The 21,255-nt window shown below is 50.7% G+C and overlaps 10 protein-coding genes and 1 non-coding gene across 13 annotated transcripts; 5 read left to right on the forward strand and 6 right to left on the reverse strand.

Moving 5' to 3' along the window:
* Window positions 1-842: 842 nt before the first annotated feature.
* On the reverse strand, window positions 843-3,967 carry LOC9629975 (general transcription and DNA repair factor IIH helicase subunit XPD). 2 transcript variants are annotated; one of them, XM_002989929.2, is made up of 12 exons: window positions 3,130-3,967; window positions 2,986-3,068; window positions 2,522-2,925; window positions 2,261-2,454; window positions 2,030-2,210; window positions 1,853-1,977; window positions 1,710-1,799; window positions 1,577-1,655; window positions 1,452-1,528; window positions 1,275-1,383; window positions 1,098-1,225; window positions 843-1,036 (listed from the first exon to the last, which is right to left on the reverse strand). In XM_002989929.2, the coding sequence occupies exons 1-11, from the start codon at window positions 3,942-3,944 to the stop codon at window positions 1,124-1,126; spliced, it is 2,259 nt and encodes a 752-aa protein (XP_002989975.1). In that variant the 5' UTR covers window positions 3,945-3,967; the 3' UTR covers window positions 843-1,036; window positions 1,098-1,123. The 2 variants fall into 2 exon arrangements, with proteins under 2 accessions (XP_002989975.1, XP_024519448.1); XM_024663680.1 differs by having other exon boundaries at window positions 843-1,052.
* On the reverse strand, window positions 3,960-6,931 carry LOC9629976 (protein ACTIVITY OF BC1 COMPLEX KINASE 1, chloroplastic). Of its 2 annotated transcripts, XM_024663686.1 has the most exons (14): window positions 6,521-6,928; window positions 6,258-6,464; window positions 6,114-6,203; window positions 5,921-6,064; window positions 5,688-5,852; window positions 5,482-5,622; window positions 5,241-5,420; window positions 4,987-5,182; window positions 4,801-4,928; window positions 4,665-4,736; window positions 4,491-4,600; window positions 4,288-4,435; window positions 4,151-4,220; window positions 3,960-4,088 (listed from the first exon to the last, which is right to left on the reverse strand). In XM_024663686.1, the coding sequence occupies exons 1-14, from the start codon at window positions 6,761-6,763 to the stop codon at window positions 4,024-4,026; spliced, it is 1,959 nt and encodes a 652-aa protein (XP_024519454.1). In that variant the 5' UTR covers window positions 6,764-6,928; the 3' UTR covers window positions 3,960-4,023. The 2 variants fall into 2 exon arrangements, 1 of the variants encoding a protein (XP_024519454.1); XR_002990879.1 differs by lacking the exon at window positions 3,960-4,088 and having other exon boundaries at window positions 4,486-4,600; window positions 6,521-6,931.
* A 24-nt stretch (window positions 6,932-6,955) lies between these two features.
* LOC112342228 (pentatricopeptide repeat-containing protein At4g02750-like) lies at window positions 6,956-8,725 on the reverse strand. The gene has a single exon (XM_024663726.1). It carries the CDS (start codon window positions 8,723-8,725, stop codon window positions 6,956-6,958), a length of 1,770 nt encoding a protein of 589 aa, XP_024519494.1.
* Window positions 8,726-8,811: 86 nt separating this feature from the next.
* LOC9629977 (geranylgeranyl pyrophosphate synthase, chloroplastic) lies at window positions 8,812-10,203 on the forward strand. Its single transcript, XM_002989847.2, has one exon. It carries the CDS (start codon window positions 9,038-9,040, stop codon window positions 10,136-10,138), a length of 1,101 nt encoding a protein of 366 aa, XP_002989893.1. The 5' UTR covers window positions 8,812-9,037; the 3' UTR covers window positions 10,139-10,203.
* A 47-nt stretch (window positions 10,204-10,250) lies between these two features.
* On the reverse strand, window positions 10,251-10,322 carry TRNAT-CGU. The gene has a single exon. It is a non-coding gene; the product is annotated as a tRNA-Thr (tRNA).
* Window positions 10,323-10,889: 567 nt separating this feature from the next.
* Window positions 10,890-13,502, forward strand: LOC112342222 (sulfoquinovosyl transferase SQD2-like). Its single transcript, XM_024663687.1, has 12 exons — window positions 10,890-10,945; window positions 11,006-11,653; window positions 11,706-11,772; window positions 11,827-11,897; window positions 11,984-12,101; window positions 12,144-12,217; window positions 12,267-12,322; window positions 12,392-12,475; window positions 12,523-12,610; window positions 12,673-12,750; window positions 12,808-12,864; window positions 12,920-13,502. The coding sequence occupies exons 2-12, from the start codon at window positions 11,313-11,315 to the stop codon at window positions 13,425-13,427; spliced, it is 1,542 nt and encodes a 513-aa protein (XP_024519455.1). The 5' UTR covers window positions 10,890-10,945; window positions 11,006-11,312; the 3' UTR covers window positions 13,428-13,502.
* Window positions 13,411-14,354, reverse strand: LOC112342224 (probable signal peptidase complex subunit 2). The gene is made up of 5 exons (XM_024663695.1): window positions 14,221-14,354; window positions 14,008-14,159; window positions 13,871-13,952; window positions 13,663-13,805; window positions 13,411-13,599 (listed from the first exon to the last, which is right to left on the reverse strand). Exons 1-5 carry the CDS (start codon window positions 14,311-14,313, stop codon window positions 13,494-13,496), a joined length of 576 nt encoding a protein of 191 aa, XP_024519463.1. The 5' UTR covers window positions 14,314-14,354; the 3' UTR covers window positions 13,411-13,493.
* LOC112342229 lies at window positions 14,352-16,297 on the forward strand. The gene is made up of 9 exons (XM_024663727.1): window positions 14,352-14,552; window positions 14,606-15,292; window positions 15,349-15,418; window positions 15,470-15,663; window positions 15,723-15,770; window positions 15,824-15,912; window positions 15,983-16,045; window positions 16,099-16,141; window positions 16,201-16,297. The coding sequence occupies exons 1-8, from the start codon at window positions 14,352-14,354 to the stop codon at window positions 16,130-16,132; spliced, it is 1,386 nt and encodes a 461-aa protein (XP_024519495.1). The 3' UTR covers window positions 16,133-16,141; window positions 16,201-16,297.
* A 368-nt stretch (window positions 16,298-16,665) lies between these two features.
* On the forward strand, window positions 16,666-17,460 carry LOC112342225. The gene is made up of 4 exons (XM_024663696.1): window positions 16,666-16,724; window positions 16,773-16,829; window positions 16,882-17,085; window positions 17,147-17,460. Exons 2-4 carry the CDS (start codon window positions 16,777-16,779, stop codon window positions 17,370-17,372), a joined length of 483 nt encoding a protein of 160 aa, XP_024519464.1. The 5' UTR covers window positions 16,666-16,724; window positions 16,773-16,776; the 3' UTR covers window positions 17,373-17,460.
* A 13-nt stretch (window positions 17,461-17,473) lies between these two features.
* On the reverse strand, window positions 17,474-18,615 carry LOC9629357 (2-C-methyl-D-erythritol 2,4-cyclodiphosphate synthase, chloroplastic). The gene is made up of 4 exons (XM_002989931.2): window positions 18,404-18,615; window positions 18,083-18,318; window positions 17,878-18,008; window positions 17,474-17,826 (listed from the first exon to the last, which is right to left on the reverse strand). The coding sequence occupies exons 1-4, from the start codon at window positions 18,487-18,489 to the stop codon at window positions 17,593-17,595; spliced, it is 687 nt and encodes a 228-aa protein (XP_002989977.2). The 5' UTR covers window positions 18,490-18,615; the 3' UTR covers window positions 17,474-17,592.
* On the forward strand, window positions 18,547-21,148 carry LOC9629978. Its single transcript, XM_002989848.2, has 5 exons — window positions 18,547-18,656; window positions 18,714-18,821; window positions 18,883-19,520; window positions 19,582-20,258; window positions 20,309-21,148. Exons 2-4 carry the CDS (start codon window positions 18,782-18,784, stop codon window positions 20,227-20,229), a joined length of 1,326 nt encoding a protein of 441 aa, XP_002989894.2. The 5' UTR covers window positions 18,547-18,656; window positions 18,714-18,781; the 3' UTR covers window positions 20,230-20,258; window positions 20,309-21,148.
* The last annotated feature ends 107 nt before the right edge of the window (window positions 21,149-21,255 follow it).

The raw sequence follows: 21,255 nt of genomic DNA on the forward strand, positions 1-21,255 counted from the left end.
GCAAAATTTCCTTGATTTCAAGGCTGTGAGCGTGTAGCGGAATTCTAATGTGTGTCTGGTGTGCATGCAACGAGGGTCGTAGAATTCGCCATCAGGCTAGGACTTCCCAGTGGAGGAAGTTGGTGTTGTGCCGTCAGTATTGAGTTGATATAATAGAGACCAGTTAGTTTGACTGCCACAAGCGCTTTCTAGTACTCGTTCTATAGATTGCAACGTACCCTTCGTTGGAAACCCCGAGAACATACGCCTTGGGTAGGACTTGGTATCCCACATGGCACCAGATGATACTATCCCCGTCCCTGTACATGATCACGTAACAGTCCTTGTCGTGCCGGTGTATGTGAGATCTCCTAGCACGGCCGTACAGCACTAAGTTACAATCTGTTTGCATTGTCAATCGGAACCCTCCACTGACAGAAATGATGCTGTTGCCACTACTAAGATACGATGCTGGAACTTTACCTCTCAGGAAGCTACTCACCAGGGTCGTCATGTAGATCTAGCAGTCGTGCCTATCATCGTCAACATGTGGCTTGAATATATCCCAAATCTATCCGCCTCTAATCCCTCTTTGATGACGAGGACTCCTCGTCATTGTTCTCGTCGGGGTCGGGCACGAGCGCCTCGTGGCGAAGTCCAACGTATCGCAGTGCAATGGTTACCAATCCGTCCGACCCCTGACCTCGTCCATAAATTCGATCACACATGTCCCTTGCTGAGTTGACGACCTCGGTGGCTCCTAGCACACCCCCGATAATGGAAAGCGTGACTCGAGCATAGACGTTCTGGCCCATGTTCTGGCCGAACTCCACATTATCCAACAGATACTGCCCGAGGCGATCGACGAGAGTTGTGACTTGAGTTACGGATAGAGCATTGTAAAAAATCCTTCTCGTGACCAGGCGACGCTTGACAATGATGTATGGTGCAGCAGGCAGGACATAACGTACGCTTTGCATGCTTCAAGAAGCCTCGCTCGCTCGCTTCCTTTCAAACCATTTGGTTTGTGTCCTGGACCGCAGCCCCAAAGTTTTTGCTTTGGGAAGAAAAGACTGACGTGAATACCAGTCAAAACATCAAAATAGACTGATACTAACAAGATCCGAAGAAACCTGGTTGGAAGCTAGAAGTTTGGCATCGCAGCCATCTTCTCCAGATCTTCTTGTGACAGCAGTGTTGATTTGCTGACCTGAGGGTCTGATGGTTGAGCCATCCGCCGCAAAAACTGTAAAATGAAAAGCATTCAACCCACGCTTTGATAATATTTTCTGTACTTCTCGGGCAATGTGGACTGCCATATCAGTACTCAGGTTTAGGTGCTCTTCCCGTAGCTGAGATTGAATCCACTGCGGCAACTTGTTTCGTTTGTTAGGAAGGTTATACCTGTTTCAATGTCAACAAAATTAGAAAAAAGAAAAGGAAAAAAAGAAAAAGAAACGACAGGGGAAAACCTCTTGTCTGCAAATATCATCATTCCGTAATCTGCTTTTGAGCGAATGACACGGCCTACGCATTGAGCAGCTTGTCTCTGGTACAGGTAAACGAATAAGCGGAGAACAGAACGTAAAGAACTTGCCACAGCATCGAAGGTGAGAAAGTCTCCCTCCTTTATCTGAAATGTATCTCGCAAATACTCCAGGCGCGCATTCAATATTCTGGGAATCGAAAAGAGGGAGATTCATCGTTTTGGATATGCGTGTACAACTTACTTGCTCAGTGTATACTGAAACGGCACCCCAAACATTATGACAAGGCGACCATAATGTCGATCGAAGTCAATACCTTCTGCAACTTTCCCCCTACATAGAACAATGTTTTTACCAAGTAAAAGGTGCCAGAAAAGCTAACAAACCTAGCGACTGAGAAAAATACGGCTCCACGGCCACAATCACAGGCTTGACGGAAGTTCTCCAAGGCCAAAGTAGTCTCAACATAGTCTTGCGTTTCTATGAACACCAACTTATGTTGCATAACCTCCTGAAACCAGCACTTGCACGTAAAGGAATGCCAATAACCTGAAAAATCTCACCTGTAAGATTCCCATCTCATTCCAGCTGTTGATTATCCCGTCCATGTATGAATAACTTACAAAGAAACATACCACTCCATCCGGGACAGTGGCCACCATTTCGAGCAAGAGGCGTCCATAATTTCGGACGACACCAGGGTCGCTCCGCATATCAAACTTTGAGCTCACTGGAAGTTGATCACTGTAAACAAGTCCTGTGAGATACTCACGACAGCGAAAACAAAATAGTACCTTCCTCGCGCGAGGATCATCGGACACAAGCAGTCCCTTGTCAGAGTCATTGTGAAACTGTGGATAATGACCGGGTTAAAGTTAAGCAACCGCGGGTAGAGATCGATGGGACTTAACGTTCCTGAAGTTATTACCACGGACTGAAAACGGTCAAACACGGGTTTGATGGCGAGAGACGCATCTAGACAGCTTAGCTGCAACCAAACAAACCCGAGGCGTTTGGTCCGAATGATCGGAAAAACGAAGCAGGAAAACACGTACTTGCAAGACTGGATCTGGAATATGAGGCATACGCTCGTCATAAGGTTCGATGATGATGGAGAAACCGCGAGTGTAGGTGCCAACGAGAGTAAGGAAGTTGCAGACGGTTTGTACATGCAGGAACTCGTCAATCTCGGTCACCTCCAGCGTCAGCAAAAGGGAGTGCAAGCGGTCGTAGCAAAACTTGAGCGCTTTCTGGTCCAGCCCCGCTGCAGTGCTCATCGTAGTCGTGAAAGAAACAGGACCCTCTTTCACTACCGTGTCCGTGTCCAGCCGCTCGCGGAGGTATTGTACCGCTCTCTGTAAAAACGCTACGAAGTGTTCTGCTCGTCGTATGTTCCCTGGCACAGCCTCACGCAGAATGTCTTCTGGGAGAACGGGGTTGGCAAGCCAATTATCCGAACCTAAAGAACGAGCGAAGAAAGAAAGGAGCCTTTAGCAAACTTCGTTGTTTCCAACATTACCATGGAGATTTCCTTGCTGCGCCAGACCTTCTACGAGCCTGTTATACTCCTGCCGCAGACGGTTGGCATCGGTTTCCTTGAATCTGGAAGACACGACAAGATAAACATGGTTTCACAGGGAAAAATCGGAAAAAGAAGAAAAACCTGGAGATGATTTGGTTGAGCTTGTGTATGTTCCTGCTGGCGCCATCGAGATTGTTTTGCCGCAAGTTGACGCTGAGCGCCTCGATGCAAACGTTGTCAATGTTATGAGCCTCGTCAAAGACGACGATGCACTCCTTTTGCATCTCCTTGGAGATGATCCCCGACACCTTGGGGTCGAGGAGGTACTGATAGTTGTACACCACCACATTCGCAAACTGGATCATCTGCCTGGCCAGAAAGTATGGACACCAGCCGCGCTGCCTGCCATACACTCGGAGGTCGTGAAGAGTGTAGACGCCGGGAGGCAATGGCTGCTCGCTGCCTTGCTTCTCATATCCCTGGTAGAAGGAGCACGTCTCAATGTCGGGGTTGGTCTCGGCGGCGGCTCTCACCCACGACGCCGTCAACTTTCGGCAGCCGGCGTCGACGCTCTCCCTGGAGGTCTCGCTGCTCACCACGGGATGGATGCACAGGTTCTTCCGGGAGCTCAAGCCCAGCGCCAGGATCTTGGCCCGGCTGCTGCCAATCTCCTTCTCCTGGTAGAGGTGGAGGCGGCGGAGCTCGTCCAGCACCTTCTCCATCTCGTGCACGGTGCGCGTGCAGTAGATGAGCTTGGCGAGCGAGGGATTGGCGAGCTGGTAGCTGGTGATGAGGGAGAGGAGCGTGATCGTCTTACCCGTGCCCGTCGGCATCTCCAGGAGGCAATGGCCGCGGGCGTCGAGCGCGTGCTTGAGCTCCACCATGTACGCATACTGCTCGCGATAGATGAACTCATAGGGGAAGTAGACGGTGAGCCCCTCGATCACAAACTTCATAACTCTCAAGAACCCTAACAAAAACCCCCCTCTATTTACTGGAAAATTACATAACAGGCTCTATCCTCTTCTCTTGCTTTCACTGATCCGCAAGCACTGCATTGCTCCAAGACAGGACGAAATCCCGAGCAGCCGCAGGGATTCCTGCTCAGAAGATAAGAAACAAATATCAATAGCTACTTTATGTTGATCGAGAGATCACAAACCTTGCAAGACATCGAGAGCCAATGCAGCTGGATCCAAATCTTTCTCGACCAGCCGGTAGACGTCCAGAACCTGCAGCAACCCAAATCTCATTATTCAGGAACTCCACTCCATCGTGAGTAGAGAGAGCATCACTCACTTCGTCAACATGAAGCCTCGAGTCCTCGGTGAAAGCCAATAGGAGCTGGCGCCGGATTTCGGGATCGGTGATGACAACTCTCACACCGTCTTTGATGGTGTCTGTGAGATCGAGCTTGGGAACCTGGCCTTGAGAAGCCGTGGCAGACCTGCAGCAGCACAAAACATTGAGCTTCTAATCCGATGGAAAAAAAGTGACCTTGCTTTTGACTTCGGACGCTGGGGTTGCGACTCATCATCGCTACTTGCTCTCTGGCAAGCATGATCAAGTTCTCCAGCCGATTCCACTGAAACATGCCATCCTTGAACAGCACCTAGATAACAAATGTGAGAGTTACTTTAGAATCTCGCAAACATCTAGAGATGAGATTTTCTTACTTGCAGCAATCTCTCCCGCAGGTATGGCTCGGGATCAGTCAAGAGTCTCTTTGCTACGTATGGATAAGCTACCTGAGTTTTTTTTTTTTTTTTGTTGCGTGTGAGTTGAAGATAGAAAAAGTGAAGAGAAGCTTACCTCGAGAAACTTAAAATCTGGCTGGAGCGTCAAACAAATTCCTTCCTGTGTTAGTAGCGAGCGGATGACTAGCGAATACTTCTCAGGTATACGAATAGGATACTGGTACACAAGCTCATTGAATTGTTCTGTGAACAAAAGCAAAAGAACCACATCAAGAATCACGAGAAAGAAAAGCTTGCATACTTGTAACAATGCGGAAGTTAAAATCCGCGAGACCCTTCCCCATTGAGTTTCCCCAGATCGCCTCCAGAGCTGGAACAATAGGAGTTATGTCCGTTCCCGGTGCAAGAAATCCAAGTCTAGAGAAATCGTTGGCCATTTCCACGTAGTCTTCGTTAACGGCGTGAACGACCGCATCAATGAGAATTTGCTTATTTCTCTGCATGAACGACGGCCTGTAAGCAGGATATAATAAAGTGTCTCTGCGAAAAAGATACCTGTGTGAGCTGTGCTACATTGCCAAAATCAACGTAAGCAATGCGGCCATCACGCATTGCAAAAATGTTTCCAGGGTGAGGATCGCCATGAAAAAGACCAAACTCAAGAAGCTGCCTTAGAGCTGCGCTCACACCAACAGTGATAAAGGCTGGCACGTTGATACCAGCATCAGTTATAGCCTAGAGAGGCGCAACATATAAGCGTGAGGTCGAGAGTCCCTACAAACAACTAATGACGGACCTGAGGATCAGTGCAGCGAATTCCGTCAATCCACTCCATCACCAAAACACGAGAGCCGGAGAAGCTCTTGTACACGAGAGGGATCTTCACGGTCGGATCATTCTTAAAGTTCTTGTAGAAGTCCTCAAGGTTTCGTGCTTCCTGTCTCAGGAAAAAGATTTCAAGAATTAGCAATCAAGAAGAAGACGGGGAAGGATTTAACTTACAAGAGTGTAGTCGAGCTCTTCTAGCAGCTTCTCTCCAAACTCGTCGACAATCAACTCAGCATTACATCCAAGCTTCTTTGTGCTGATGCCGTTCAAGAAAGATGCAAGGGTTCTAAACAGAAACAAATCTCTGTAGATTATAGGCTCGATGCCAGGTCTCTGGACCTACAAACCAGCATTTCAACTCGTGGAGAAAGATGTAAGCGAGAAAGTTTAAGAAAGGAAGAGAGTACCTTGACGGCGACTTCCTCTCCAGAAAGAAGCGTTGCTCGGTATACTTGACCAAGGCTAGCTGCGGCAACTGGCTGTGCCGAGATTTTCCGGAAAGCTTTCTCCAGAGGCATGTTAAGGTCGCTCTCGATGATGCTGAATGCAATCTGGCAGAAGAAAATGAAAACCAATACGAAACAAGCTTAATAGCAAGACCTGGTTTGGGAACGATGGAACGTCATCCTGGAGTGTGCACAACTCGTTCATGTAATCCTGTCGAACGATATCGGGCCTGTTCGCAAGAACCTGCAAAACAACCGAGTTTCGAAATCCATGAAACACGCAAGAAGTTTTTCATACCTGTCCAGCCTTTACAAACGAGGGTCCTAGATCGCAGAGCAAAGTCCTGAGCTGTGCAGCACGAAGGGGGACCATTTCGTCGTCTCTTCCAACCAGACAATCGTAGGAAAGGCTCGCCCAGTACAGTCCGAGCCTCCATATGATCTCCACGCATCGCCCAACAACGGAGGCGAATGACTCCCTCGACTCAAGCACTCTTTGGCGAACCTGTTTGCTCCAAACACTAGGCTAAGTACGAAAGAGTCCGCGATCTCGAGCCTTACCAGTTCCGGTGTGTACTTTCTCAAGAGATTGCAAGCTCCTCGCTCCAAGTCCAGCTCCTCGAGTGCTTCGGTCGAGGGGAAAGCAGTGGCAGAGCCATTGAGACCCGACTTGATTCTGAGCGGAGCTGTAGCGACCCGACAGATCACACAGCTCCTTCTCCTCGTCCGACCACTGATCGAGTGTGGAGGAACATTTCGGAGCCTGGCACTGCTTCCAATTGCCGGTGTTGCTGCTACCTCCATGTTGGCAGTGAAAAAGAGCCACACTTTCTGGGCAAAGCATGTCCACGTAGACCCCGTTAAAAAGCCCACAGCCCTTTTGGATCATATCCATTCATTTCTCATCGCATTTTCTCATCCAGGAAATGCACCACTTGTATGAGTGACAAGGTGGATAGACTCCACCGCCATGGAAGATTTTTGCAACGCTCCTTCCTAGCTGGTTGCATCCATTTTGAGCGTGTTTTGCATCAGCACGAAACGGGCACCGTCCGACTCCGGCATGACATGGACGCCAGCGGCTTTTGCTGCGAGCTTGGCATCTTTGTGAAGTTTGCAAGCACTGATCAAAGAAACCCAGCCATCCCTCTCGCACTCGACGGAGTTTAGAAGCAGTTCCTCCGCCTGTTCCAGCAGGCCCAAGCGACCCAGGAGATCCACCATGGAAATGCAGTGCTCGACGGCAGGAGCAACTCCATAGTCGTGCTTCATGCCCCCAAAGTACTGGCAGCCGTCCTCTGAGAAGCCTCCGTGGCTGCAAGCCAGCAGAAGAGCACTGAAAGTTGCCTCGTTTGGCTGGTGGATACTCTCCAGCTCCAGTGTCCTGAAAAGCTCGAAAGCTTGGCTTGCTTGGCCGTTCTTTGCATACCCTGCGACCGCAGCATTCCAAGTGACTATGTCGCGTTTCCTCATTCCGTCGAACACGCTTCTAGCCGCTTCCATGCCTCCACACTTTGCATACATGCTCACGAGTCCGTTGCCTACAGCGACTCCTCCTCCAATCTCCATGCCATTGACGATGGAGTGGTGAAAGATCCTACACGCTTCCAGTTCTCCCAATCTTCCAAAAGCCTCGAGAGCTGCCACGACGGCGACACCGTCTACAGGAACTCCTTCCAGGTCCATGACGCTAAAGAGTCGCACAGCATCCTTGAATCGTCCAGCCCGGGTGTAAGTTGCGATCATAGCAGTCCACGACACTGTGTTCTTGTGTGCCGCTCTATCGAACACGTCTTTAGCTCGTTCGCTCAAGCCACACCGTGCATAAGCGCTAACGAGAGCTGCGCTCAACATCGTGTCGGACTCCATCCCCCTGAGTGTGATCTCATCGTGGGCAAGACGAACAAACATTTCAGCACTGGCGGCGGCCTGGAGAACTGCGACGAATGTCATTCTGTCGGCTTGCACGGTGCCTTCCAAATCCATTGACGCCAGTAGCCGAAACGCAGCCCCGGTCATTTCCTGTTCTCCATACGCAGCAAGCATCACATTCCAAGAGGCTGTATCCTTTCTGAAAGGCATTGAATCAAAGAGCTTGTTTGCTTGCTCGATATGCCCGTTTTGGGCATATGCCGAGATCAATGCATTCCAAGACACGGCATCTCTCTCGGGCATCTGATCAAAGACCGCCTTGCATCTATCCAAGTCCCTGAGCTGCGCATAAACCGTTATAACGGTGTTCCAGGAGACCAGATTCTTCATTGGCATCCTGGCGAAGACACTGCAAGCTCTTTCCATATCCCCGTTTCGGGCATGTCCAGAAACAAGAGCAGTCCAAGACACGACGTCCCGCTGCGGCATTGCGTCAAAGATTTCCCGAGCTTTAACCATGAGACCGTTTTGAGAGTAGATCTTCAGCATCACATTCCACACCACTACATCCTTGTCTGGCATCGTATCAAAGAGCTCTCGAGCTTCGACAAGATACCCGTTCTGAGCATATGCGGTGATCATGACAGTCCACGAAAAAACATTAGGCCTGTCTATGCTCTCAAAGGCCGCCACCGCGCGCTGAATGCTCCCACAGCTCCCATACATCTGAACGATGAGATTGCCGAGGTATCTGTTTCGAGAGTGGTGGTGCGATGCTGCAATTCGGCCGTGAACGAGAGTGCCTTGTGCTAGATCCTTGGCCCGCGCGCATTTTCTAAGCAGAGAAGCCAAGAGGGCGCATTCGTCTCGAAACGAAGTGTCGACTGTTGACATCTGTGGCAAGCGAATAGAAAAGATTTCGCTACGCAGTCATCGTGCGCAGTGCGATTCAAAGTTGGCATGGACGTGCGATTCAAAGTTGGCATGGACGAATGTTTGTTAGCTTCCGGTGACAACGTTGACTGTGTGGCGGACGAGTTCGTTCCACTCCAGCTCCACTGTTAAAAGGCGAGAATATGTGGAGGGGAATCTCGAGTGAGCTGCAAGCCAAGCGCCAGGAGAGCAATTTAAGCAAAAAAGCAGCGGAGGACAAGGGGGTATCCATCTATCCCATCTATCTCTCTATCATCCGCAAGGATTATAGCTATGGCGGTCTTGTGCTGCTCACACCACCCTAGCACGCAGCTCAGAAATCCCCATGAGTCGTCCTCCCACCACAAATTCGCCAAGGGCATGGTGGCTTTTCCAGGCAGCTCGCGGCCCATGAAGTTCTCGCCGCCGCCGAGATGGAGAATGCTGGCGACCCCCGCGTCGCGGACGCTCCAGGACGTCAAGAACAGCAGCACAGGTGAATCCTCCTTCGATCTCCAATCCTACTTGCAATTCAAGGGCGTGGCCGTGAACGCGGCGCTGGACGAGGCGCTGCCGATGCGCTACCCGGACAAGATCCACGAGGCCATGCGCTACTCGCTGCTGGCGGGCGGCAAGCGCGTGCGGCCCATCCTGTGCATCGCCGCCAGCGAGATGATCCCCGGCGGCACCCAGGAGGCGGCCATGCCGTCCGCCATAGCCATGGAGATGATCCACACCATGAGCCTCATCCACGACGATCTCCCGTGCATGGACAACGACGATCTCCGCCGCGGCAAGCCCACTTGCCACAAGGCGTTTGGCGAGGACACGGCGGTGCTGGCGGGCGACGCGATGCTCTCGCTCGCGTTCGAGCACATCGCGCGGTGCAGCGCGGGCGTGCCGGCGGAGCGAGTGGTGCGCATCGTGTCGGAGCTGGGCAGCGCGGTGGGATCGCAGGGCCTGGTGGCCGGCCAGATCGTGGACATCGCCTGCGAGGGCAAGGAGGGCGTGGACCTGGACACGCTGCGCTACATCCACATCCACAAGACGGGCAAGCTGCTCGAGGCGGCGGGCGTGTGCGGCGCCATCGCGGGCGGCGCGAGCGAGGAGGAGGTGGGCAGGGTGCGGAGCTACTCGCAGGCGGTCGGGCTGCTGTTCCAGGTGGTGGACGACATCCTGGACGTGACCAAGAGCTCGCAGGAGCTGGGCAAGACGGCGGGCAAGGACTTGATCTCGGACAAGACCACGTATCCCAAGCTGCTGGGCTTGCAAGGGGCGCGCGACTACGCGGAGGAGCTCCTGGCGGGGGCCAAGCAGCAGCTGGCGGCGTTTGGGGAGTCGAGGGCGGCGCCACTGCTCGCGCTGGCCGACTACATTGCCTACCGTCAAAATTGACCGTGTACCATTTTAGGGCTTATTCTTTATACGAAAGGAAAGCGTCAAAAAGTTGATCACATTTCTAATACAAGTAAGAAAAACAAACAAACTAGCTTACTTTGCAGCAATTTGCTCCCAGTGAGGATCGAACTCACGACCTCTCGCTTACGAAGCGAGCGCAATACCACTATGCTATGGAAGCCTTAACTTATTCTCGATCCGCTCAGCTTCCTAGAACAATTGATGTGTCTTCTTGTATTTTCATGTTTACTTGAATAAAGAGCTACCTAGGGCTTGCCATGGCGCTCTCGGGGCTCTCGTCCGTAGCATCCGGAGCGGCGCTGGTGGCGGCGTCGTCTACATCAGGGCCTGGGGTGAGCTTAAACCTAGCCGCATTTGTTTGATCCATCGCCACAGAGAGATTTCGTCTTGCAGCGGACGAGCGTGAGGATTCCTACATTTCTAGCATGGCGGAGGGATCGGAGACTGCTGAGGTGCGATTCCGCCCGCGCCTTGTCGCCTGCGAGTAAGACTGGGGAGGAATCCGCGACGAGGAGCGCGGTAGCGGCATCAAAGCCACAAGACCCGCTCAGATCGTTTCCGTGGGACGTGGCCGCCAAGAGATTCGCCGCCAGGCTATCCGACTTGGTGTGGACGGCGCTCAAGTGGCTCACCATCCCTGTGCTGCTCGTCTCCTCCGCCAGCGAGCTCGCCTACACGCTCGTCCATGGCAAGGCCCTCTTCGTGCCAGTCTCCATGCTCCTCGGGATTGCGCTCGCGGGGATCATGAACGAGGTTGCGAAAGAAGTGTCTCCAAGTCTCCGGGTACGTGCACGCTTGCGAGCGACTGACTTGACGAGTTTTTCTCGCCTCGTTCTCTTGCAGAAGGGATTTCCATTCCACTTGGTGGTGATCGGCGTTGGATTTGGATTGATCAAGATGCCCGGACCCTCGTATCCTTTCTGGGGACGGATAATTCTTCCACACTTTGCGAATGGCGGGCTGTGGCAGACTTGCTATCTCATCTGGCGTGGGCTGAGATGATCTTCGGAGTGTTTTACTACTCTCGAGATATTTGAGGAGGGCATATCCGGCAGGGATCCTTGGAATATCCACTTGGTGCTTCTTTCAAAGTTAGTAGTTCTTCCACTTCCGCCCTAGGAGAGATTTTTGGCCGCGCCTGCCACTAGCTATGCAGGGCACTCGAGTGCCTCTCCATTGCTCTCCATTCCTTCCGCTCCCTCCGCCACCGCTTCTGCCACCTCCGCTGCCGCTTTCTCCATTCCAATCCACTCTCGCGAGCAGCTGCTCGTTTCAGTCTCTTCCTCTCGCCTTGTCCCCGCCGAGAAGTGGTGCTCTGGAGAGCTGTGCTGCTGCGTTCTGGAGCCCGAGCTTGGTGAGAAAGCAGAGGAGGAGGAGATTGTCGAAGCTGGATGCCGTTGCCAATGCTGTGGAGGAGCGGGAGCGGGAGCGGGACACTGGTACCATTGGGCCTCGCCGAATTGCTCTCTTCGTGGAGCCGTCTCCGTTTGCGTGAGTAGCAAATTTCTTTCCTCTCATTCTCTCATTGTCTTGCTGGGCACAGCTATGTCTCTGGATATAAAAATCGCTTCCAGAATTTCATTCGCTATTTGAGAGAGATGGGGGACGAGGTTCGTGCTTTTGCGTGCTTTTCTTCTTGTTCTGTTTATAATCTTTAATCCCAGGTGCTGATTATCACGACACACGAAGGTGTTCCCACCGAGTTTCATGGAGCCAAAGTTATCGGTTCCTGGAGGTAATGCTCAATTTCTACGAAGAAAAAACGTTTTTTCTTTTTTCTTTTTCCTTTTGAAACAAGTGTTTTTCTCTTTTCTCGTGAAGCTTTCCTTGCCCGTTCTACAAACTCGTTCCCCTGTCGCTTGCTCTCAGTCCACGCATCATCTCTGAGGTTGCGCATTTCAAGCCCGATATAATTCATGCGTCCTCTCCAGGAATAATGGTATGGTTTTGATTTTCTTCTACATTTTAATTCTTGATGCAGGTTTTCGGCGCTCTAGCGATTGCAAAGCTGCTCCACATTCCTATTGTGTTGTCCTACCACACTCATGTCCCTTTGTAAGCTCTTATTGTCTTTTCTTTCACAAAGTTAATGCTTGATCAACAGGTATATACCGAAGTACACATTCAGCTGGCTCGTCAAACCAATGTGGCTGATCATCAGTAAAGTTTCACTTTCCCAAGCCAAATCGAATGTTAAATTTAAAAAAAAAAACTTTTTCTGTCGTGCAGAATTCTTGCATCGAGCTGCAGACCTTACGCTGGTAACTTCCAGTGTTCTTGGAAAAGAGCTCAAAGCAGCTGGCGCAGCAACAGGTATAGTGCAATCAATGTTTGTTTGCATCTAATCCATCCCTTTCCAGCCAACAAGATTCGTGTTTGGCGCAAAGGTGTCGACTCGGATAGATTCCATCCTCGATATAAAAGTGACGCTATGAGAAACCGGCTCACGTAAGCTTCGGTACATTTTCTCCTTCCGATCTCCATGATCTTGACTGGCAAATCACTTTCAGCGGCGGGGAACCTGAGCGTCGCCTAGCGATTTATGTGGGAAGACTGGGAGTCGAGAAGAACCTGGAGTTCTTGTACAAGTATGTCAAGAAATACTTCCACCGGTTTTCTGTTTTCTCACGTTGCAGTGCTTTTAGAGTGATGCAGAGACTACCCGACGCAAGGATTGCGTTTGTAGGTGATGGACCGTCCAGGTAAGTCGCTGAATTTCATGGCTAAACTTGTTCTAGCGAGTCCACATCTTTGCAGGAAGGACTTGGAGGAATTGTTCGCGGATTTGCCAGTGGTTTTCACTGGAATGCTTCAAGGAGAAGAGCTCTCACAAGCCTACGCCAGTGCGGACGTGTTCGTGATGCCATCCGAGTCGGAAACGCTGGGCTTCGTGGTCCTCGAGGCAATGGCCTCCGGAGTTCCCGTGGTTGCGGCTCGGGCGGGGGGCATTCCCGACATTATCTGCGAGGGTGGCGAGACCGGATTCCTGTATGCTCCTGGCGATTTGGACGAGTGCGTGAACAGGGTGCGAAGTTTGTTTGATTGCGAGGAGCTGCGGCAGAGGATTGGAGACGCCGGGCGGAAAGAAGTGGAGAAGTTCGACTGGAGAGCGAGCACGAGACAAGTGCGGAACGAGGAGTACGGGGCTGCGATCTGGTTTTGGAGAAAGAGGAGGCAGCAGTTTTTGAGAAGATTAGCGTGGGTCATGAGGAAGCTACACTTGAAACAACGCTGGCCTGGTGGAAATGTTGGAAGTGCAACTTGATTGGACAATATTCTTTACCTTCGGTTTAAGAAACTTAGAAGAGACAATGTTCAAGACAGCCTTGGCTTACTTCGACTTGCTAATCTCCTTTCTGTCTTTGTCATAGTCTTCTACTAGCTTTCGGACATCCTCCCAAAACAAAGCCTCTGCAAAAACTCCTTCGCTGGAGAACCTGGGCAGCAAAATTAGTGTGTTGTGTTGGATACAACCGTGACAAACCACACGACAAGCATACCATTTTGTAACGCTCTTGGTAAACTCCACCGGCGAATGGGCCGAGATGTGACCCGGATCAGCACTCGCAATGCGTAGAGTATACTTTGGCGAGTGACGGGGGAGCTTGGACGATATTGCTAGTCCAGTACTGGTAAACGAGCCCTGCAACACTCAAGTTAGAGTCCTCTCCCGCAAGAAAGAAGAAGAAAAAAACAATCGTGACGTACCGGGAACGGATACGTGACGACTATGTTGTTCTTCTCCTTGAAGTAGACGATCGCTTGGATGGCGAGATTCAAGACAACATACGTGGGATCTGTGTCAAGGAAACAAGAAAGGAAACAAAACAAAGATTTGAGGATATAAGGCAATGCAGACGAGTAGAACTGGCTTGTTCTCCGGGAATTTCTTGGGATAGAGCTGCGCTGCCAGAGCAACGAGGCAGGCTAGAAAGCCAAGGCCCAGCTTCATGTTGCTCACCGTCACATTCTCCTTGAATCCCATGTCGCCGATGACCTGGTAACGGAGAATCCAGCTCTCAGCTCCCAGATCTAGCGAAATTCTCATGAGCTCCTACCTCGGAGACAGTCTCATCGAGCATGCGCTTGATGGCGAAGTGATCGCTGAGATTGACCTTCTTAACCGCGGCCGCGGCCTTCGCCTCCCCCATAGCCGGCGACGGTAAACCCTAAGACTGGATTTCCCGTAATGACATGGATTTATACACGTCACACTTCTCCTGATATCTCCCGCCCAACGGGCAGCTGCGCATTTAGGGTTCCTATGGCCGAAGCTCCTTCTCCCCGTCCTCTCCCGCCCGAGAGGGATCTCTACGGCAAGGATGATCTTCACTACCTCAGTTTCTCGGCGCCAGTGCCGACGCTGCCGTTCATCGACATCCATGACTATGTAAGTGTTTCTTTGAGCAGTGGAGCGGTTCTAAGCTAGGGATTGTCGAGCAGGATTTACCGTATGGCGGGAAGAACTTCCTGCACGACACTTTTGCGAAATCGCAGACCACGCCCAGCCCGTTTCAGTTCAAAGGATCGACTGTGAAGAAGGAAGGAGCGAATTTGCTGTCTTGCCTTACTGGTGTCAAGACCGATGTCACGCGCCACAAGCATTGGGTGCCTGGCTGCGGCCGTGTGCGATGTAAGTACGACCAGCAATTCACCGAAGAGGCTGTGAAGCAGCTGGAGGATTTGCTGGATGGGAAAAAGAAGAGGTCTTCCAAGTCGGGCTCTCAACGGTCGCGCAGGAGTTATGTCTGCTACATGGTGGACGAGTGCGTGGATACAGGAGATTTGGAGGGGCTGGTTTTCGACTTCGATGCTGACAGTGATACCACAGTTGCTCAAGGTAGCTCCAGCAGCAGTAGTGACGAGGACGATAGCCCCGAAAAGAAGCCTGGAGTTATGGACAAGTCTCCGAACGAGTACCTTGCTCTCATCAAGGATTCCATGAGCCGTATCGGTCTGCGAACGCAAATGCTACATGACCTTTCGCTCGGTGAATGTCCTCCGAGAGAGGCACCGGCGTCAGCTCCAGCTCGATCGCAGGTTCAGGGATCTGCCGCCGCCGCTGCTCAAGAAGCGGATTCACCATATATGTCGCATACAAGCATCAGTGTCAAGCAAGCCCGAAAGCTAGTAAGTTCAAGCCTGCATGGAGACTCTTTTTTATATTTTTCTTTTGTGCTTTCCAGGTTGGTGCGATGCACACTGATGAGCAGGCTATCGATTTGAGGGACTTGCTGTCCTGGATGGAACAACTGGGTGGGCTCTCTGTTTATTATTCGTGTTTACGAGAGGATTCCTGCTGTCCAGGTGCTATGGCTGAAGAAAAGAGCAAAGAGTACGAGTCCCGGCAGAGTTTAAAGCCCGAGTCTACAGAACAGATGAAGTCGAGGCTGCAAAACGTGGGAGGAAGTGACTGGAGACTTCCTGCCTCTCCACCTATCGCTTTACAGCTTGCGAACGAAGATTTGCAAAATCGACTGGCTAATCTGTATCAAGAAAAGGTTCTCATCATCTGGTTCTACGGTTTGTAAACGTTTGGTGATACTATGTTTGTTGACAGAACTTCCTGAATAACAAAATTCAGAGCTTGAGAAAGGAAGACCTGGATGTAAGTTCGGCTGTAACAGAGAAGAGCGTTCTTATGTCTGTCTGTTAATGCAGGAATCTCAAAACATGCCGCAGGAGTTTATGTCAGCACTACGGTCCTTGGTGTGTTTCTCCTTCACCAGCTTAAGGACATATCTTGAGTGGTAAATGCACTTGATTCTGAAAGTCCCGTGACAGGATGGGCTTTAAGCATTGTTTACTACTTATTCGCAGGAAGAAGACTACGAACTTCTTGGTGACTCAGTGTCGCAAAATCTTGAATCTGCTGAACGTTTGGTACGAAGCCTTCCTTTGATTTCCCATTGATTTGAGTTTCTTTGGTTTGTCAGGAAGGACGATATCAGCTACTTGAGCAACAGCTGAATGCAACCGGTAAAGAGTTTCTTATATTCGTTGCTCCGCTTCTCAAAAGTTTTGTTCTTTGCTGGCAGGAAATAGTGCCGGCAAACATCTTCACGACATGGTGAAAGTGAAAAATCTACTGGGACCAGATGCCGTTGAAGGGCTTCAAAAATTACCTCCATCAAGACCTGATTCAGCTTTAAGTGAGGCAGAAAAAACTACACGGGAGGTCACAGAAGATCCTAATAAGAAGCCAAGGAAAAGCAGAAGTCCCGAAGCGATGCGAGAAGGAGGTGAAGGGGCCGCTTCAAAGCCACCGATTCGGATCCAGTCAAAAGTCTACCCAAGGAAGTCACCCAGCCCGAAGTTAGGCAAAGGAGACGACGACCGGCGTAGTCCCAGTCCTCTATCTGCCTCTGGAAGTCAGACTCCCGACTCGAGGTCGACAACTAGAAGTGAAACTGCAAGCCAGGGTAAAAATCTGATACAGATCATCCAGGACGACAAGACGAAGATTATTGAAAGTCGAGATGATGGAAGTGATAAGAGAGTTAGACGTCCTGCAAGGAAGGATAAAGCTGTTCAAACTGATTCGATTACAGTATCGTCCCTGGTAACTTCATCCTTCTTATATCTTCCTCTGACCATGTTTTAATTTCAGATGGATGATCATCGTGACTTTGCTGATGAACCACACGTGTCTACGACTCACTTGGAGGTGCGTGATTTATTTGGATTCATTCAAATTAGAAATGTTGTGTGCACACCAGGTTAAGGCTGCCGAAAAGCCTGAGAAGCCACCCACTCCAGTTCCAACACCCAAACCAACAGTCGCGGACAAAGTTAGTGCCAGACCAGAAACACCAACTACAACACCAACTTCAAGCCCAGCAACACCAGCAACAGGAAGTCCTTCAGAGTCTCCTGCGCTGGACGGCGATTCCTCCAAAGTCAACATGCTTCACAAAGAGCTGGTAAGTCTTAGCTTGGGATCAAAAAAGTTTTTGACGCACAAACCGGGCTTGTTCATGACAGGAAAAATCCAAGAAGCAACTCAACTATTACCGTACTCGTAACTGGGCTGAAAAGCACGAGGCTCACGCTGTTCCGATTCCTGTTACTGCGACACGACGCCAAGAAGAACCATTGGCTCCTGAGGGAGACGTCGGACTTATTTTCGTTTACAACCCAACGTCTGGATTCCATACAATGCTGTCATCGGGCGACGTGGGACAGTCGAAGAACAAAGGTTCACTCATAAGAGGATCCACCATTTACCACCACGATAAGCCAATGTCAGCACCAGCGGGACTTTCCAGGTCCGGTATGCCCATGTCAGTGAGCACCAGCAACAGAGTTGTGTCAGCCAGTCAAGTGATGAAACTTATAGCCAAAAGAAGGGAGCAACAACAAGCAGCAAAGAAGTAAAGGTTTGTTTTGGGAGGGACAGATGTAGCAGCAGAAAACGTGTTTCACGCTGTCTATCTTCGCATCAAAAGGACAACCGTGTGTGCAGCAATGCTCCGATTCTCACCGAGGCTGTCAACCTTTTCGTGCGTTTTGGCCTTGATATTGATTACAGACGGGTGCACTCCGAGAAGACTGCAAAGGTTGGCTCGGATTTCTTCTTTGTGTGGGCTTAACTTTGGCCTTTGCAGGATCAAGGTGGCGTCGAGGTTTCCCAGCTCGTATCCGGCTTCATGCATGCGCTTCACCTGAAGATCTCTACGTTTAAATGGAGGCAAACAGAATGACGAGGGGTTTACCGCTTCTTTCACGAAAACAGAGGAAGCTGCTCCACGCCATCTGGGATCTGTGTCCGGGAAGAGCTGTCCGATATCCGGCAACGAAAGTGCACCTAGGATGGCGTCCACAACGCAGTGTAGCAACACATCACCTGTGCAGTTCAAAGTTTGAGACAACGAAAACAACAACACCCATGGGTTTAAAAGAACAGGATGACAACTCTACCATCGGAGTGAGCTTCGCATCCGCGATCGTGAGGAATGTCTATTCCACCAATCGTGAGGGGCAGTCCGGGTTCCAGCCGATGCAAGTCAAAGCCGTGTCCAACTCGGAAGGGGAGCACAGGTGCACTTATGGAAGCCGTTCTTCCGGTTTCGACTTCCACGGTCGTCGTTGATGCGCAACAAATGGTTCCACGAGCTGCTCTGGAAACTCTCCTGCTCAGCTCAACCCTGCTCGGACTACGAGCGAACGATTCAACGCCATCGTAAAACATGCGCTCGCTAGAATGAATTCACCACCAAGCTCTCGGAAATTCGGGCTTACCCACAAGGCGCTGGTCGAATTTCCTTGTGCTGGAACAGAGACGAAGCCGCCGCCAAGGACGTCCCTTGTTGCATCATGGTCGCCATTCTCCTGCTCTCTTACCTAGAGAGTCGCGATGCAGCTGCCATGGCTTATAAAAGAGGGATTTTTGGAGCATACGACGACGACTGGTTGGAGCACGAGATTCGATCCACGGGGATATTCGATTCCTCGTTTGTTGTTCGACCATCCGCCGGCAACTCGAGGATTTCCGGTTCGTTGTTTTCGATTTCTCATAGTTGATGTTGTTTTTATTTTTTTCTTCTCGCAGAACAAGATACCACTTCTATTCGATACCCGAGGATATTCCATATCCCGTTCGTGTGTTCATGACTGGTCATGGCTATGGCGCTTGCTAGCTGCGCTCCAGCAGTCTCAGGTTCGCTTTCGTCCGTTAAATGTCCTTTCCTTTTGTCATGTGTTGTGTTTCTTCTGCATAGGGAGATCCATCACTGCCAGCGGTAGCATTGCATCTCGGAAGAAAAGGTTCCATTGCATGGCTTCGACTGCAGAGGTTTCTAGCTGGGAAGAATTGTCGGAGAAAGTATCGAGACTGCCGGGATACAATGCAGTGGCAGCAGCTGCCAGGCTCCCAAACGTTCAACAGCGGGATTTTGGTGATACAAGCATCGCACAGGTTGTTTTCTACAGGGACAACTCGTCCTGGTGCCCGTATTGCCAGAGAGTGTGGCTGCAGCTTGAAGAAAAGAGGATTCCTTACAAGGTTGAAAAGATAAACATGAACTGCTATGGACCGAAGCCTGCATGGTATCTCGAGAAGGTGCCTTCTGGACTGCTTCCAGCTCTAGAGCTCAAAGGCCAGCTTTTGACAGAGTCTCTGGACATAATGCTGATACTGGAAGAGGCTTTTCCGGAACGCCATCCTCTTTTGCCACCCAAAGGTTCTCCCAAAGCGAACGCCGTGGACGGCTTGCTGAGACTGGAGCGACTTCTCGCTGGCGCGTGGCTGAGCAGGCTGAGAAGCTTTTGGACGAAACCGGGACAGTTCGAAGGTGCAATGGACGACGTTGATGGCGCTCTTGCGAAGTTCGGTGGTCCATTTTTCCTCGGTGACACGGTAAGCTCTTACACACCGAAGTAGAAGTTTGAAACTGATTATAACGCTGTTTCCTCCACAGTTTTCTTTGGTGGACGCTGTTTATGCTCCTTTCCTAGAGAGAATCGCTGCCAGCATGCCTTACTGGCAAGGAGTTATGATCCGAGGTGAGACTCGGTGGCCTCATCTGCAGGCCTGGTTTGATGCCATGGACGCGAAGCCAAGTTATCAGGCCGTCAAGTCGGATGACTACACTATAACTCACACGTTGGAACCTCAAATAGGAGCTTGCAGAGCACTCCCGGCTGGCGAGGCATACAGAGCCAAAGTTGATGGGAAAGATGGAAGCTGGGATTTGCCACTAAAAGCAGAAGTGACAGCGTGGGGACGAGAGGAGGGAAATGGGAATAAAGCGGAGGCAGCACAGACTCTTGTTGACAACAACGCAGCAGTGGTCGGTTTCGCTCTCCGGGCCCTCAACAGCGATGAAAAGTATCGGGAATCTGTGGATTTGGGATTCCGATGTGTGGCGCAAGCTCTGGTTGACGGAGTTGAAAGTGCAGCTCCTCCTGCCGTTCCTCAGCATTTTTCCAGAGAGGTGGCGAAAGCCGCTGCATATCTGCGAGACAAAGTTGGTGTACCTCGTGATTTGAGCTATCCGGCGGCCAGACAGCTCCGAGCTCATTTGCACTGGCTGGTAAAGGCGCTGGGATCGGAGCTCTACCAGTAGGGAGATTCCATACAAGAAGAGTTTTCCAGGTCTGATACGTTTCGACACTCCCCAAGGCTAAAGAGTTTTCTCTTTGCAGGAGCGCAGAACACGTTGGAAGCTGCCACAATTTTAAGCTCGAGAACCAAAATGTGTAAACTTTTGGAGACAGCTCCCTGATGTCGTCTGGCTCAAATCTCTCTCGCTGGATAGATTAAATCGTCTAAGCAACCGCAGCAGTCACTTCGCAGGATTGGCAGCAGCATGGGAGACTAGAAGAGCGGGAAAGCAAGAGACTTTTTGGAAGTTTGGTGTGAGGTGATTGCAAGGGGATGCGACAAGCAGGCTGGAATCTCATGTTCTCTGGACTGTATGAACTCGGAGCTTGCCAAAGGCTTCCAGGTATGAAATCGAGCCCGGTTGGTGCACAAAGCACTATGCAAGCGACTGTGACCAGCCAACCTCGAATTTAGACTTGCCTCTCCCTTGTAAGTTCGTAGCACAGGACGCTTTCGCTTTCATTTTTGTTTCCTCACTGTTTATTCTCGTCTTTGCCGGTAGCTTCGGTTTAAGTCAATGGCTCAACAGTGGTATGTTTTTGGAATTCATTTTGAGAATGTGATCCGTGCAGGCAGGAGTGCCGAACAGGAAAGTTGTCCAAGCTCAGGAAGAGCGTTGGCGGCCGAGAGGCACGTCTTTTGTACGTGTCTGGCTTCAGGATACGTGATGAGAAGATTCAGCGGATCATGCAGCGTCGACTGTCCCTGTCAAGAAGTAGCTCGTAAGTTACGTTGCCGGTTTTTCTTTCGATTGGCTTGATAATTTGTTAGCTAACAAACATGCCCCTTATCTGGTTCTTTTGATCTCGGATCAATCGATCCAGTGATGGTGGCTGCGGTCAATTTTCTCTAGTTGTTAAGCTACCGATTTCGTGGCTTTACGGCTTTGTCTCGGCGATCTCCATTCGTGCATTCATTTATTTGCAAGGGATGAAGAATGAGAATGATGGTGGTGATAACTTGCAAGCGATCTATCGCTGGGCTACCA

Source organism: Selaginella moellendorffii, unplaced genomic scaffold (assembly GCF_000143415.4).
Source record: "Selaginella moellendorffii unplaced genomic scaffold, v1.0 SELMOscaffold_102, whole genome shotgun sequence".
NCBI classification, from domain to species: domain Eukaryota; kingdom Viridiplantae; phylum Streptophyta; class Lycopodiopsida; order Selaginellales; family Selaginellaceae; genus Selaginella; species Selaginella moellendorffii.